The 17831-nt window shown below is 38.9% G+C and overlaps 1 protein-coding gene across 1 annotated transcript in view; it reads right to left on the reverse strand.

The window, feature by feature from the left end:
• Positions 1-1104: 1104 nt before the first annotated feature.
• The window catches only part of RXFP2 (relaxin family peptide receptor 2), a gene marked incomplete at its 5' end in the record, with an annotated part of 63683 nt that continues 46956 nt past the window's right edge, over positions 1105-17831 (reverse strand). The window contains 7 exons of the mRNA XM_084878575.1: positions 1105-1665; positions 4005-4223; positions 7428-7838; positions 8659-8888; positions 12123-12194; positions 13886-13957; positions 14065-14136. Of these exons, the coding sequence (XP_084734701.1) occupies positions 1406-1665; positions 4005-4223; positions 7428-7838; positions 8659-8888; positions 12123-12194; positions 13886-13957; positions 14065-14136 (1336 nt within the window). The 3' untranslated portion in view covers positions 1105-1405. The remainder of the gene's footprint in view (positions 1666-4004; positions 4224-7427; positions 7839-8658; positions 8889-12122; positions 12195-13885; positions 13958-14064; positions 14137-17831) is intronic.

The raw sequence follows: 17831 nt of genomic DNA on the forward strand, positions 1-17831 counted from the left end.
GTCCCTCCCGGGCTCTGATAATGCACCATTGGGGTCCCTTGGCCTGGTCTGCAACCTCTCCCAATCTGGGACCCCTTGGGGGATGTTGGAGAGCCGGTTTGGCCCAATCCTGCAGGCCAGGCTGAGGAACCCCACTGGTGCATGAATTCATGCACTGGGCCTCTTGTTTAACCTAAAATACTGGTGTTCTCAGTCAGCTATTTACATTTCACCTCATGAAAGGAACTCTGAATGAATTGAACAGTGAAGAAATTAAGTTGTTGCCACATGCTTTGTAAAAAGGAGGAAGAGAAAGAAAAATGTTGTGTGTCTTATTTCTGTAGTGCTGTCGCATAACTCTATTCTCTATCAAGAGAAACATGGGTAATCTCTATGGTCTTTGTTAAATTTAAAATAATACATGGACAAATAAGAAATATAATTTATTTACCTGATTTTTTTTCACATACAAACTTTCAGTATAAAAACATATTTAGGCCTTCACAAGTACTTTTCATTTTCAAAAGACAAATCCAAAATTATTGGCCTTTTTATTAAAAATTATGGGAATTTACCTGAATGAGCAAATGGTCCTAGCAAACCATTATTCTCAAATCTCCTTTAATATTGCTATACCTGTATTCTATGAAGTCAGAACTTGCTATCATTGGAGATAGTTCTGTAAAGAAAGTATACTTAAACAATATTAAAATGTAGTTTTGGGTGGTTGAAGCACTCAATTTTCCATTAAGAAAAATGCCTTGTTTGAGATCTCAGCACTTCTTACATGAAATAAAAGCCAAGATAGTGAAAGTTGCTAAGCTTTGTTGGTGTGCCTCTCTGGTCAAAGTTCCACATGGTAACTTTGTATGAAGGTGTTTTTTTCAAAGATGTTACTCCACTGACCTGCATAGGGCAGAACGTGAGGTGAGTGACCATCTCAGAAATCCTTTCCTATCAATTTAGTGGGATACTGATGATTTCACTGAAGAAGCAATGAAAGAGATGTTAGACTTACAGTATGTCACTCTGGCCACACTGGAATTAGATATGTCAATGTCTTTATTTTATGGATAGTGCAACTCAATTTAAAAGCAGACCATGCAGTGCTAACATGTGGGCATTAACTGGTAGCTTGGTAGTATTAACTAGGTGGAGATCAATTGCATATCAATTTTTTGTATATGGATTCATGTCTCACTTCAGGAGGGTAAGGGTGAGTGAAAACCTTAGGTACAATTCTTACCACAGCCGGTAAATAATAGTATGGCTGCCATTGGACCACTGCACCAGAAGTCGTTCTGCTGTATTCTCCATGGAGGAAGGTTTGCTGTTGGTAAAGATGAAAAGCATTGCAGAGTCATCTTCCAAATGCAGCACTTTTTAATAGGTAGTCCATTGGAAGTCCAGTGGTCCCCAACCATTACTAGGACATTGGTTTTGTTATACTGTCCCCAAAAGTTATTTTGTTCAAGACCCCAAGTTTAAGGGAAGAGGAGTCATCTGTCCATACAATGGATGTAGACAAACTTTTATTTTTAGTTTGAAAAATCGATTTTCTTCGATGCCTGTGTAGCAGCTGTTTCAACTTGTCCTTGAAGAAGCTGGTTGTGAGTGTGTAAAGGATTGGGTTCAAAGCACTGTTCACTGGCAGGAAAAAAATGACTACCCAGGAAGTGATTGTGCCTGGATAAGGAAACAAAGTGTGAGAAACAAGTTTTTCATAGTGTATTCATAAAATTTTGTATACCTTGCTATTTTTGAGCAAGCTACCTCATTCAGTTAAGTTTTCTCTCACTATACTGAAAATCTCTTTATTGGAAGGGGGTAGGAGCCATAAATTAGAGGATCTACCATGTAAAAATACTTCATAAACTATCAGTTCATACATAACATATTTTTCTTTCTTTTATTGTCTTTCTTTATAGAAAAATAAGAAAGTGAGAATAATTCTTAATCAGTGTTCAGGAAACTTCTGGTCCAAGGTCAGATTGGATTTTGGTCTTAACCTCAGTTCTGGAGACTTTATTGCCCTTATATTCTGGCTATCCTATTCAGAAGGAGTCTGACAATTTGAAGAACAAAAACCAGTACATATCTAAACTTAACGAATTCCTCTTGTGTGAAGCCTTACAAATGCTAGTACACTATACTAGGGAAAAATTCCACCAAAAGTTCTTTGTGAGGAGAAACTTGGAAGTAGCTGAGCATTTTTAGTTGAAGGAGCATTAGTTAAAAATATTATATTTTAATATAGTGGAAATATTGTGTTAAGATAAGTAAGACATGATCCCTACTCATGGATATATTAAAAATAATGCAGATATGAGACAATTAGTCTGAGGCTAATAAATTAATTGCAAACAAAATTGAATGAATAGTTCAGCAGTGGAGTTGGATGCCAGTGGGTTGGAAGAGGTCTGGAATGATGCAATGGAAGAGAGAGTGCTTGGCTTAAACCTTGAAGGATAAGAAGGATGTTTCATAGGCTATAGTTGAAAGTATGATCCGGATGGAAGGAACAGCTTTAACAAAGGCAAGACATAAAAATTCAGAAAAAATGTCCACTAGTTTTAATGAACCTGGGTCATAGAATATAGAAAGGTGGGTCAGGAGAAAGAAAAGTTTTCATGCTAATCTCATCATTGGGACTTTATTCCATGAGCAATGGAGGCCAAAGGACATCTCAGTTCTATTGAATTTGAAATGTTAGGACATAACAATTGAAAGGTTTGGGAAGTTGTAGTATACAGAGACTGTTCATTGAAGTCCACATCTGTCACCAGTAAATAGTTAGCTCTGCTTCCTGTGTACAACCGACTCCTAAGTAAACACATATTCTTATGGCTTTTGCTCTTGCCACCCAGCAAGGGTTCCCAAGTAATCAGTCCTGATCTTCACTTCTACATGTTCTGTGGCTAGAGTCTTGCTGGGAGACTAAACTATTGGTTGAGGGGATTCAGTGGATGCCATGTGTCTTTTTTTTTTTTTTTTTTTTTTTTTTTTGTGCATTTGACAAGGTCTCTCAGGACTTTTTGCACAAGCCAAAGGAACATAAGTTGTTACTTGAATAGTCATCACTCTTTTACAAGGGCTTCTGGCATGTCAACCCCATGTTTGGCACTGGTGTGCCAAGATGATTAAGATATAATTCCTGCCCTGGATAAACTCCCCATGTAGATTTGCAAAAGGCTGAAACAATGAGTTGAATATAATCTCAAAGCTGTTTCAGAAAGTCAGGTTAAAGCTCTGGGTGGCACCTAGTTGGATATGATTTCTAGGTCCCAGAACAAGCTTCAAATATAACCCTAAATAATGAGGAGGCTATTTCCTCCCGTGAGTAGGACAGTGAGCAGGAAACCTGGCCTCCTGGATGAGGCATCTTCCATGGAACACCTAAGGCTCCAGGGAGCCCAGTGTGATGACTGTTTGGCCAGGACCACGACATAGACTTGTGGTTCTTAATTGGATGTGTGCCTCAGAATCACAGAGGCCCTTTTCCAAAACACCCTGTAAAGGCCTTAGCCCATGTGGACTGAATTCAGAAGCCCAGGGAAGAACCTGGGCATAGATATTTTGATTTTTCACACGTACCCTTGGTTAAGAACTATTATTCCATTCAGGTAGAAGCAAGATACTAAGACTGTTTTTCTCTCTCCTGATTTTTATTATACTTGTTTAGATTGCACCACTACAGAGTTCCTTCCTTCCTTCCTTCCTTCCTTCCTTCCTTCCTTCCTTCCTTCCTTCCTTCCTTCCTTCCTTCCTTCCTCTCTCTCTCTCTCTCTCTCTCTCTCTCTCTCTCTCTCTCTCTCTCTCTCCCTCCCTCCCTCCCGCCCCTTTCTTTCTTCTACCACTGCCCACCTTTTCTTGTATAATACTGAGTATAAAGCACTGAGGGGAATAATGACTATTTGTATTAAAGTTGTAGGTATTTATGGAGAATTGTAAAGCACTATTCTGGCCTCATCAAACAAAGGGCATAAGAAGGCAAAGTGTACTTGGGAATAAGAAGAGGGACTGACCTGGTATTTCCACTCGGAAGAGGGAAAGAATTTTAATTACAAACACAGGAATCCAGCAGATGGCATCAGAGAACACTATAAAGAAGAAACGGTTTGCAACAGCCACCTCTCTTCCAATGTGACTCCTCACTTCCGAAGTCTGCAAGGTCGTTTTATGAATGGAACAGAACATAATACCATAGGAAAAGACAATGATGAGAAAAGCCAGCAAGTTCACACCTGTTGGGAAAAGCACAGCTCTTAATATCTCAGGAGTGCTGTCAGCAATGAAATGCTGTGCTACTGAGATGTCAGATACAGTGCCTCTTTCCCTGAATCTACAAGAGGCACTCTTGTATCAGCTCAGTGGTACTGGCCTGAAACCCTGAGTTCAAGGTTATAAGCTAGAATAAACAAAAAGAATCAGGTTTGCCAGATCAGAAATATATTTCAAACACATAAACCATTTATGAAGAATTGTAGACTTCTGAAATTCAGATTTGGGTATCATGAGGTCAATTTTAGTTTTGTAAAGAAGAAAAGAACTATTTTTGTGCCTAGTTCTCTGCAAATTCAAAGCCTTAAGGGATTACTATAATTACTGTAATTACATGCATCTCAAAAAATAAGTATGACTAGATTCTTTTACTTTATAAATATGAAAAAGATAAACTTGAAATATCAAGAAGATATTAGCTTCAAAAACATTATTTCTCATGTTTTTTTTTGGGGGGGGGCATTAACTAAAAATAATACATGGAACAAAAATGCCATTTTTGTTTATTTTTCAGATTGTTTATAATCATTAAACTAAAATTCAAAACCTTATAGATTATTTTTGGGAAAAAAAGGAATAAGAAAAAATTAAAAATTCAACTATGTAAATTACTCTTTTAGAGTTAAATATGTTTAGAAGATTATCATGTAAGCCTGACTTTGTAGTCACTTTGTTATGTTCTTGCTATAGGAGGTCACGGTTCAATTCCTGGTCAGGGCACATGTCTGGGTGGCGGGCTCGATCCCTAGTTTGGGGTATTCAGGAGGCAGCCAATCAATGATTATCTCTCATTATTGATATTTCTATCTCTCTCTTTCTCTCCCTTCCTCTCTGAAATAAATAAAAACATATATTTTTTAAAAGGAAAAATTTTTAATTAAAAAAACCTAGGAGTAATTATCTTATACCTTATGGTAAAAATAAATTTTGCACATAATATCAAAGTTGTTAAAAATGTTCATCTGACTTAGATTGTAACTAAGACTGGTGAATCTAGGGGAAACCACTATACATTCAAAATCTTCTGTTAGTTTTGTTCAAAACTTTTCATTTTTAATGGGATCTCACTATGAAGCCATACAAGATAATTTTTAAAGATTGGTTTATCTAAAGCCTCTTGCCAGAAAGTTGAAAAAACAAAACAAAACTGTTAAAGAAGATCCTCCCAATGGGAGGGAGGGGTCATCTGTATTACTTTCAACAATAAAGATAAATTAAAAAACAAAACGATGGTCTTCCAGTACAAATTTTGAAAATAGGCTTACAGAAAGGATCTAACTATGTTCTGAAGGCACCAAAAGAAAGTGAGATATTAACAGCGGGAGAAACTGGCCTATCTTTGCAACTCTTTTCCTCCAAATGTAAGTTATTCTAAAATGTAAGATTAATTTTTAAAATTGTATGTTCTTATATTCTTTAGGGAGAAATGTGCGAAAGAGAGAGAAAGAGAGAGAGAGAGAGAGAGAGAGAGAGAGAGAGAGAGAGAGAGAGAGAGAGAGAGGCTATCTTTTTATCAATACAGAATATATCACAAGTACTAAAATCCTTTTAGTTGACCCACACCTTAACTATAAAAATCTGAACATCTTTCAACCTTCATCAGGGCCTATTCCATGGCTTTAGGGCTCTGAGGCCTCTGTCTTTTCCTGAACACAATCTCTGCTCTACTTCCTTCTTCTGTGGGCCCCAGTTTGGATTCATTTCCAGTGGGAATCCTTCCCTGGTACCCAGATCTGGGGCTCCTAGAACATGCTGTATTCCTCCTTCAAGCATTTGTCAGCCTGTGACGCAGGATGTGTTTACTTGTCTTCATTCTCCTTTCTGGCTGCAGGCCTGTGAGGACCAATTTGTTGTATCTCCAGTACCCAAACTGCTTCATAAATTCATGTTGGATCAGTGAATGTAACATAATATAACTCAAAGTAACATAACATAGTGTGTGTGTGTGTGTGTGTGTGTGTGTGTGTGTGTGTGTGTGTGTGATTATAAAGTGCATCTATGCTAGGAACATCTTACAATACCCTAGGAGGAACATAGCCATGAAAAATAGCTATAAAACAAGGTAATATGTGAGGAGTATTATTAAAATGGTGCAAATAAGGTGTTTTACTTTTCAGAGGAAGAAAACAAGGAATAGGTGGAGAAGACCTGGAAATAGTGGCTAGGGTCACTCTGTGGTGGGCTTTAAGTTCTAATTTAAACTTGACCTTGGTAGTAACAAGATTTCATTGAAAATATCTGAGCAGAGGAACATACAGTCCCCTCTGTCCTCAGGGAGGGGAACGGTGGTATTTGCCACATGAATAGGATAAAAGGGCCCAGAGTACAAAAGACTAGGAGGGGCTAATGTAATTCAGGATTCAGGTGACAAGGTTTTTAAAGGAAGGTGGTAGCAGTGGATTGAGAGACTGGAAGAAAGGAAAGCAGAGGCATATTTTGATTAAAAATATTTGTGAAAATGTGAGGACAATAGAGCTTATTGACCAACTGTATGGGAGGAAAAGATGAGAAGGGGAAATGGAAATTATAATACTCCCCTAAAGAGAGGACTTGGGAATGACTTTAATTTTAAGCAATTGAGATATATATTAAATGATAAAAAGGTTTTTAACCTTATAGGACCAAGCTTCTCTTTCATTTTTAACAGAGAATATGTGGTCTTCTTTAAAAAAAAAAAAAAGTGTGGGGGGGGGGGGAGAAAGACTGAAAAAACTGAAAAAAGAAGAGTTTTATGAAGTATGTTGTTAATGTTTGAATGGTATTTCCTAATGGCAACAAACCTTTCTGGAATTGCCACTCAGATAATCTCCTGTGAGATATTATTATTTTACTCATAGGTAAACTGTAAACCAAAATGAGTTCAAGTAACTTGGTTGGGTGAGAGGACAACTAAGTGACCTAAAATTCCTTCAGCTCAAACGTCTGGCAGATAATAAAAAAGCCACCTAGAGATCCTGACAGTATGGATTTTCATGCTAAATCTCTATAATAAAAAATTGTAATTAAATTTCTGTAAATATACAGTAAGAACTTTATTTTTAAAAAGGGACAGAGTCTTGTCTATAATCATTTGCTTTCTGAAATGAGTAAATATGCTGAACTTTGCTAAACTTTGTGGTATTTCTACCAAGATTACATTTGTTAAAAAAATGAACAATATAATTTACCTAGGAAAATTCCAAGAGAATACCCTTTGCCTCCATTATCTTCAGTTTGATCATCATAAAGTGGGAAACATACTCCATTTTTTCCATAAAAGTTTCCAAAATAATCATCATTCCAAAATGGAATCACAGCTATTAAGAATCCCACAATCCAGATGCCAATGAGGATGAGTGAAGTGTGCCGTTTTCCAGGATGAATGTTACTGAAGGGAAAGACAACGGCCAGGAACTTCTCCAAAGTCAGATATGTCAGCAATAGGACAGAGACTTCAGTGGACAGCATGGCCAGGACACCCATGAGGCGGCACTGTAAACTCTCCATCCACAGCAATGCATACTTCTGGTACTGCCCACGGTATTTTAGGTCAGAAAAGCCAACAAAGAACAAATAAACACCCATCAGGCAGTCTGCACCTGTTAAGGAATGGATAAAGGGTACGTTGGTAGTTTCCAGCATTTTTGTTTTAGTTTTCTCATTAGGTCTACTTCTTTCATCCTCTATTAAATGAACTAATATAAACACCTACAACAATACCTACAAGCCTGGACTTCAAAAGGTATATTATTTCTAAGTACCATGCTATGTCTTAGTTTTATAATTTTTTAAAAAGGTGGCGGGGGAAGTGGGGAGGCTAGTTTTTAAACAGCAAACAAATATTACTTACATAGTTAATAAAAGAATAATTTTATGGGCTTGAATAGAATGGGTGTTATTGTAATAATTGAGGGTTAAATAAAATTTAATTAAAAAATATATATTTCATTGATTTTTTACAGAGAGGAAGAGAGAGGGATAGAGAGTTAGAAACATCGATGAGAGAGAATCATTGGTCAGCTGCCTCTTGCACACCCCCTACTGGGGATATGCCCACAACCAAGGTACATGCCCTTGACCAGAATCGAACCCGGGACCTTTCAGTCTGCAGGCCGACGCTCTATCCACTGAGCCAAACCGGTTTCGGCAAAATTTAGTTTTCTAACTCACAACCTGTCCTCCAGAATTCATCCCTTGACTCTTCAGCTCTCTATTACCCTATTTCTAAGACATAACTCCCAGGAATAGGTACTAGCTTCCTGAAAACTCATATAAGAACAGAGCAGCCAAAAATAATAGCACCATTATACTTTTAAAAAATTGCCTGACAGGTATAATTTAAATCAAATGCCGTTAGTTGAAGGCCAGTATATATCTAATTTACAGCACACAGATCTATGTGAGAGGAAACATACTTACAACAAAGGATTTTGATGGACATAGCGTGAGTCGTGTTTTCAGCTTTAATGAAAGATCTCATGCCAATGACAAAAAGATTTCCAAAGCAGGTTAGGAAAGCTATAACCCAGACACATATTCTGAGGATATTGTTAGCCAAGAGGTCCTCAAATGAAGAAATGCCGTCAGTCAAGGGCATACATATTCGGACATGGGGAGCATAGGAGCAGTATCGAAAGTTTTTGAAATAACTAAAGTCAAAGGAAAAAACAGAGTCACTTTACAGCAATGACACAGAAACCACAGTTGCAGTCCCATCAGATATGCAACTTCCCTAGGTCTGCTTGTTTTTGTTCAATAGAGATCATGTAATTTAAGAGTTCTTCATGGAATATATGTTTCTCTAGGCAGGGTGCTTCTTTTAAAAATGAACCTACAAAAATAGAAATTCTGTGGCTTGTCTGAGGTGAGTCAGGAGAGGACATGAGAATGTGAAGTCTCCATCATGTTGTATTATTATCTAGGGTGTTATAAAAAGTAGTTTGTCAAGTTGATTTTGAGCAAAAATTCAGGGGCTTGGGTTTGGGATGCAAAGGACCTACAGTAGCTCATAAAAGAATTCCTGCCTTGTACTTAGTTTTAAGTATAATCATGTAAACTAGCCTCCTTATCCTTGGCAGGAAGGGAGGGTCTCCAAAAATTCATTCCCACTGGAGCTAGGAGGAAAAGCAGCTGCCTGAAACACAGGTTTCTTTCTATGGATTAGAAAGACTTAATTTCTAGAGGAAAATATAGATTTGTTTGTGATCAATCTATTTATGATCCATGTGTGTGGATTAAGCATTTGAATTGGGGAGGTTGTCTGGCTTATTGCCATTTCCGAAACCTGGGTGTTCAGGATTTTTGCCCATAAAGCTCATTCTATTTTTGTGTTATTTACCACCTCTTTTAGTTCATCTCTTTTCTTCTAAATCTTGTCATTTCCTTCCCCATCCATTTGGTAGACAAAGCTTGACTTTGCCACAGCTTCAAGGCCTCCCGTGATGGAACCCCTGGTTACCCAGGTCCTTCTTACCTCCTTGGCTTCCTGTCTCATTCCACCCAGACACACTGGCCTTCTTCTAATCCTCAGACAAGCCATCTCACTCCCTTCTCAGTATGATGCTTTTGCTTTTCTCTCTGCCTGGAAGATTTTTCCCTCTTCCCCTGATGTTCTGGGCTGCTCCCTCCCTCACTAAACTATCACATTCTTTGACTTATCTGTGGACTATCACCATCCTCTCTCCATGCCTTCATCTTGTTGTACTTGTCTTCATAGCATTTATTAACTATTAGAGGCTGATGCACAAAATTTGTGCGAGAGGTTCAGCCGTCGCAGCCCGGCTTCGTCTGGAAGGTCACATGGACGGACGTCTGGAAGGACGTCCAGAAGGTTCGGCTGTTTGTTTTAATTAGCATATTATGCTTTTAACATTACAGATTAGTTTGTTTACATGTTTATGTTCTGGTTCTAAAAGCTCCACAGGGCAGAGGCAGACACTTGTTTCTCCTGGTCATCCTGAATGCTCAGCTCTAGAACAGCGCCTGGCACATGGGAAGTACTCAGCAAACACTTCTTAGATGAGCTAATGAATGATGCATAATTTAGTGCTGGGATGTTATGTAGAAAAATTGGATGCAATACCTACCCCTGAGCAGCTTATAGTTTAGCTTCCCCATATCATCTACCCAATTGTCCTATATAATAAAGAGGTAATATGCAAATTGACCATCACTCCAACATACAAGATAGCCGACCCAATGTGGACACAAGATGGCCGCCACAAGATGGCTGGCAGGGGAGGGAAGTTGTGGGTAATCAGGCCTCCAGGGGAGGGCAGTTAGGAGTGACCAGGCCAGCAGGAGAGGACAGTTAGGGGTGACCAGGCCAGCAGGGGAGGGCAGTTAGGGGTGACCAGGCCAGCAGGGGAGGGCAGTTAGGGTCGACCAGGGAGGCAGGGGAGGGCAGTTGGGAGCAACAGGCCTGCAGGGAAGGGCAGTTAGGTGTGACCAGGCCTGCAGGGGAGGGAAGTTGGGGATGATCGGGCCAGCAGGGGAGCAGTTAGGAGCAATCAGGCAGGCAGGCAGGTGAGCGGTTGGGAGCCAGCAGTCCTGGATTGTGAGAGGGATGTTCCAGATTGGAGAAGGTGTAAGCTGGGCTGAGGAACACACACACACACACACACACACACACACACACACACACTACCTCCCCACCCACCCACCCCTGTGCACGAATTTCATGCACCAGGCCTCTAGTAGATGTATAACTGATGTATAACTCTTGTTTTTCCCTTCTTCCCTGGAATCCCTGGCATGCATTGAAACCTTGGTTCTTTCAGGAATTATGTCCACTGTCTTCAGATAGAGCGAGCTAGGGTATCTCAGTAGTTCAGCCTCTCTTCCCACTGTGATTTTGGCACTGAATGACAAGTGGAAGGGATGGGGTTACGGGGTGAAGGTGTTTCAATAAATGTGGACAAGGAAGACAAAAGAACTAGGCCACTTAATAGGGACCTAAGTTAACATATTTTCTGTTAGTTGTTGAGTCCTCTTGACCTTAACCTAAGGTTATCTATCAAGTTCTAAAATGATTGAATTTCTCTATTCTAATACCTCACATTCTGCCTGCAACAAGAAAATGAGAGCCTCCTTAAATATCTACTGGTGCCACAGAAATAGAAATTGTGAAAACCATGCGAGTATGCACCAGACAATTGTCCTTTAGTAATTACACCTATGGCACGGACACAAACAAAATGTTTTCTCAAAAAAGCACCTTCACACCAACCATTTCAGCCACTTGCTGCACCCAACTTGTAAGCTTACTTCGAATTCTCCCTATTGTTGTGAATAACAATGGTTAATTTTTGAAATCATGAACACAGAGATTACACAGTAGATAAAGAAATAATCATGTCATAAACACATATATTAACACAACGTACACAGTGCACTTTAGTCAAATATATTCAAGTGAGTTATCAAAAACTACTTTAAAGATTAATTACCTCCATTTTGAAGTGCACTTAGTAACAGTAACAACACCTGGAATTTATATAGGCACCTTTCTTCCTAAGGGCTCAAATCTTAGAGCAGCCGACTGCTCACTCATGAGAGGTGAGTTAATGTTCCCAGGTCTCCTGAGTACCATTGAGCCATTGACTTCATCTTGTGTAATGTGTGGCACTCTGGAACCCTGATCTCTTATTGTGCCTCAATTGGATAAACAGCATGTTTCCAGAGAGAAGTGTCATTCATGTCGGCACATCATAATATTGAATTCTATTTGAACAGGGACCAAAGGTGACAAAATTAAAAAGTTCTCAATAAAAAAGACTTTTCTTGCACCAAAAACACATTGCAGTGACACACGAGACAGTTTGCACTAGAACATCTGCGACATTCCACCATGCGGTCTTCTCCGTTCTTTCATACATACATACATGTGAGAAAGATTCCTCATGGGCTGAAACATGCGTGTGTTTATATTTGGAATCTCTATCCTTTCCAGGTCTCTGGAAAACAGGCACACAGGTTTCATGTTTTAGGGTTTCACTTTTTAGTAATTGCATTATTTGTCTTTCCTTAATATTACCTTTCAAAAGCTTATGTTACCAATTCAAAGTAGGATGAGCATTTCACAGTAAGCTATCTTAGAAAATTGTCACTTCTCCTTATGCCTCATGTACACAGTTTACTTTGTCGCTACCTATGCAGAATTACATTTGAATACAACACTGTCATTTATTTCTTTGGCTTAAAAACGACAGTGGGGATTGGTGCGATTATGACCTTTTTGAGGTGGCAGGAATTAAGGGAATGTTCCTTTTCTCAGGAATAATAGTTGGAGAGAGGACAATCTAAAATGAGAGAAACCGTGTACAAAGATAATAATTTAATAAAAAAATAATAAATAAATAAATAAATAAATAAATAAAATGAGAGAAACCTTTCACTTTTAAAGTTTATTGTGAAAGGTGTTTGATTCTCATTCTATTTCTTTTTGATTAATCTGAATAAGGATTTCTCAACATGGCCCTGAGTTTTCCTTTGCCCATTGAATCCTTCACAATGGAACTATCTTGCCCTTTGGTCATCAGAAACAAGGCTTAGAGGAGTAACAGTGTCACTGAGTCCTCACAGGGCCCCGCCTGCAGGAAACACTCGAGTCCTTTAAATGGATTTTTCTCCTCTTTTTTTCTTTTGGTCTCTAGCTTTGTCCTGGATTTATCACAGTTTTAGCTTTGCATGGATTGTGTGATTATTTGAATAATAACCTATAGTTTCCAAATGAGCAGAAGCCACTATATCCTGGTTCTTAAGACAACAAGTGCTATAAATAAGTTGGTGGCCGATAAATATGCAAGTAAATCATTATAATAAAATTAATGAGACAATAAAGAAAGCAAAGAAATATTAAAAGAAAAGTTACAACTTGACTTTTCAGAAAGGCATGGTATGATAACTTGGTATTTTGCCTTTCAGAATTTAGTAATGGGGGGATAAGGACACATATGTAATAATTTAACCAATAAAGAAAATTTTAAAAAACCAACAGAATTCAGTATGTGGTGAGTGAGAGGAAGAGTCATTTTGTGCATATTCTGTCTGTTCTTAATGCATTATTTATATATTTTTTGGTTTTAAATATTCTGGCTTCTGGAAAGCAACAACCAACTCCTTTAAATCAGTGGATGCTCATTAACACCTGAGAGAGAATCTAAATCTTGCTTTCATTTTCAATAGAAAGCAATTTAGCAAGAATAAAAAGTGATAGTAAGTATTGGTCTTTGGAATTATATGAAGAAAGGCTTTAGGCTGAGATTGGATAACACGGTATACGTTCTGTGTAAAAACATAGGGTGATTGAGACTACTTGCAGCTTAATATGTTTGAAAATTTAAAATACTAAACAAAATTAATTGTCTGAATGTTCATCTTTGTGGCACATTTTCCCCCCTGCATTGATTAAAAGTAAAAAGCATGCTCTGTAAGCTGATAGAATGTTGATTGGTATAGGAAAGGGGATTGAGAAGCAACAGTAAGTCTTCCACAATTTGTTCTCCACCAAAGGTTTAATAACAAAACAATTACACATTTAAATCTCTATGAAAACTGTAGGATGAGATTTCCCTTATGAATTAGATATGTTTCTAAGTGAAGTAAATCCACTAAAATATAATCAGCACTGTCATATTTCACTTACAGAGACTGAAGTTGTTTAAGACTTTCAAACTGGTTCTTGTGGAGATACAAGAGAGGGTTGGATGACAGGTTCCTTATGTTCCATTAGAGGGAAGAAGGAAGGAAGCATCAGGATGTTATTATTTTGGAAGCTTAAGATGCTGCCATTTAAATCTGATGGTGGTGGCAAGAAAAACTTACAGTTTTTGTAGAAGTTTCAGGTCTGTAAAAATATGGGTTGGTAGCTCCGTTATCATATTGCTAGACAGGTCCCTATTGGTGACAGTGAAAATCCAAAGCAATTATATTGGAAATAGATAACTTTATTATTACTCCTCACAAGTTTCATCATCTCACTTGACATAATAGAGAATATGATTCCATTTTTAACCAACCTGATAACTTGTTATACAACCAGTCTGTGTTAGCCAAATTAGTATGTTTTCCATCACTTTCAGACATGTGACATTTCACTCAACCAGTTCCTGTCTGGAATTTTCTCTCAGCCCTTTTCCAACACATTCCCAACCTGGCTTCAATATCTACTTTGATTAATTTCTTCTGTTTTAGTATGAAGAGTACACTTTGACAATTCATTGTTTTGTAATCCTATTTGGTTCATATATGTGATAGTATGTTTATTCAACTATAAGCTTTCTGAGGTTAAAACCCATGCCTTATACTTATTTTATATTCCTACTAAGATAGCATTACTGTGTACACTATATTTGTCCAGATAATCTTGAATGGGTAGGTTCAAAAATTTTTCATCTCTTTTATATAGTACTATTTTTAATAAGAAATTGAGAATTTAGAACTAAATATAATAGGACAGTCTGATCCAGAAAGTATCAGAGGGAAGTTTTTCTAAAGAATGAGGAAAAGAGATTTGTCATGATCAGAAGAAATCAGGAATTTTTAAGACTCCAAAATATCCTTTTGAGGCAGAGAAGATGTTAAAGCAAAACATGTGAAGTTGCCTAAGAATAAAACAAAAGATCTTATCTATTTTTGATGTTTTGGAACTGCTGGTCAATGTGTGGGAGCTACAAATAACTAAGACTTAGCTCTTTCTCTAAAGAATATTACAATTAGGACAAACAGCTCTATTATGAATCAAGAAATGAATGAAACAAGTGCTATTATAGAAGTACATATAAGAAACAAAGGAAGAAGTCCTCATACTTGGCCTGTGAAATTAGGAAGTATCTGAACAAAGCTGGATGATTTTAATTAATGGAACAAGAGGAGAGCAGCTTTTCAGTGGAGGGTTAAATTAAGCAGGATCACAGAAACAGATGCTCAGAAGTCAACTCATCAGGATTCAGCAAGTGATCCAATGTGTTGGAGGATAGAAAGTACGAGTTGGAGAGGATGGGGGCCTGAAAAAGCACATACCGACAGAATGGAAGGGCCATGAATACTTTCTGAGTCGGTGTTTGCGAGTAGAGGCCAGGCATCAGAATCAAGGAGGATGCTCATAAAAAGAACACATTCATAGTGCCTATCTGTAACTACCACATTGGAAGTGCCAGGGGTGGAGGGAGGAGGAGCCATGCATTTAAAGCCAGAGCTGTGATCTTTTTGAACATTAACATCTGAGAACTGTGTCAAGGACTTTGCTAAATAGCATGCAACAAGGAGGGAGGATATTAAGTAGGACAATGGCATAATATGCTATGGGTTGTGGAATGATATAAGTCTGACAGAATCATGGAAGATAGACTGAGAAGCCAGATTCAGAGGAGGGAACCTGGCAGGACACTTTGACCCTGGACCAGCTGAAGAGGGTTTAAGGAAGGGCACTGGCAGGGCTTATGGTTTGTAAGGACATGAAGTGTAAGAGAGCTAGAAGGAAAGGGAGCAGTCTTTGAGCCTGGCTGCCAGGAGGGTGCTGATGGCACTAAGATGATAAGTCTAGGGGAAGGAATAGGCAGTGGCTTAAGAATTGTTTTAACAGATTGTTCTTGAGTGATTGTGATGACATTAAATTGTAGAGGTTGTGCCAGTTGGGAATTCTGACCTGGCTTTAGTGGAGGAGCACACGTGGGTCCTGGCACAGAAGGAAAGCCACAGGTGTGCAAGGATAAGGGAGCCAGACAACTGAATAAAGTGACAATGATCTTGTACTCCTAGAACACGTCCTGCAAAGTGCTACACTGAAAAAGAAAGGGCAGTCTTGGGGGAGAAAGAACTTCAGTGGCTATTCCTCTCCAGGAGGCACAGTAAAATGACCTAACTTTTTTGTAAACTCAAGGAATATATATGCCTTGTTCAAGTTATTTCTTTTATCTTCTAAATTTCTTTCATCTTACTGATATTATGTGGTTGAAACATTATTGTTGGTGGTCTTAAAGAAGCAATTAGGCTCTTTTATTTGTAGCAGGAGTGGCTCTAAGTATAGGATAAGAGTGAGATTAGGAATTTTTCAAAATGTGGACTCCTTACCACTGTTTTCTGACGTTTGTATATAAAACCCACATGTATTTGCTCTGAGCTGCTCCTCCCCTCCAACCCATAGCCCAAATCCATATCCATCCCCAAGATCTGATCAGGACAATCCCTTTGAGAAATGAGCAAGCTCTTATGAGTGAGCTGCCCTTAATTTTTTTGCCATATGATATTTTTAATTCTAATGCAGTGCCTTGTACACACGAGGCACTTAATAAATATTTATGGATTTGGCTAATGATACTAATGAATTAAATTGAAGTATCTTAATTGTTCATGAATTTCATGAATTATTTTTCAAATTGTGTTTTGTGTGTGTGTGTGTGTGTGTGTGTGTGTGTTTAGAGAGAGGGAGAGAAAGAAACATTGATATGAAAGAGAAACATTGATCGGTTGCCTCTCATATGTGTCCCATCTGAGGATTGAACCCACAACCCAGGTGTGCTCCCTGGGAATTGAACCCACCACCTTTCAGTGTATGGGATTATGCTCTAACCAACTGGTCACAGCTTTCAAATTACTCTGACTGAGTTATTTCCCCCAGTCTTTTCTGAATGTCAAAATAAGGTATAAAAAATGGGGAAGAGGTTAAGAAATTAATTTCTGTTTTTAGACCTCAAATCAGAGGGAAGCGCTTTCTTCCCTAATTGCACCATTTGTAATCCTATCTAATGGGAGTGTGATATGCAAATTAATCATCACTCTGCTACACCCACAAGCCATGCCCTCCAGCCACGCCAATCAGGAACAAGTATGCAAATTAACCCCAACCAAAATGGCTGCAACCACTGAGCCAGCAGGAGGGAGGCTTGGTTTCCCCTGGCAATGGAGGAAGCCAAGCTTTCCACCTGCCCTTGCTGGCCTAGGCCTCCACTCAATGCTACAAAGTTTCAATTATAGAAGGTAAATAAATTCCAACAGAAATGGCCACAGCCACGGAGCTGGAAGAGCAGGAGGCTAGGGTTGCCCCCGGTTATGGAAGAAGCCAAGCTTTCCACACACCCCGGCCTGCCTTGGTCTCAGCTTAAAGCTATAAAGTTTCAATTATATAAATGAATTCCAACAGAAATGGCTGCCATCACTGAGTGAGCAGGAGGCTTGGCTCCACTCCAGCTACAAAGTTTCAATTGTAGAAGACACTAGGGCCTCCACTTGGGTCACCAGGGGGCATGGCAGGCCTGCAAACCACTACAGCCCTCTCACCTAGGCTGCTCCATGCCCCAAGGGAACCCCCAACCTGATCTAGGACACCCTTCAGGGCAAACAAGCTGGCCCCCACCCATGCACTAGGCCTCTATTCTATCTAATAAAAGAATAATATTCAGATTGACCATCATTCCAACACACAAGATGGCTGTCCCATGTGGTCAAAGATCCTGCCCCCATGTGGACACAAGATGGCCACCACAAGATGGCCAGCAGGGGAGAGCAGTTGGGGGGACCAGGCCTGCAAGGGAGGACAGTTGGGAGGGACCAAGCCTGCAAGGGAGGGCAGTTAGGGATTACCAGGCAGAAGA

The sequence above is a fragment of the Pipistrellus hanaki genome (genome assembly GCF_964339955.1).
Source record: "Pipistrellus hanaki genome assembly, chromosome: 3".
Lineage (NCBI taxonomy): Eukaryota > Metazoa > Chordata > Mammalia > Chiroptera > Vespertilionidae > Pipistrellus > Pipistrellus hanaki.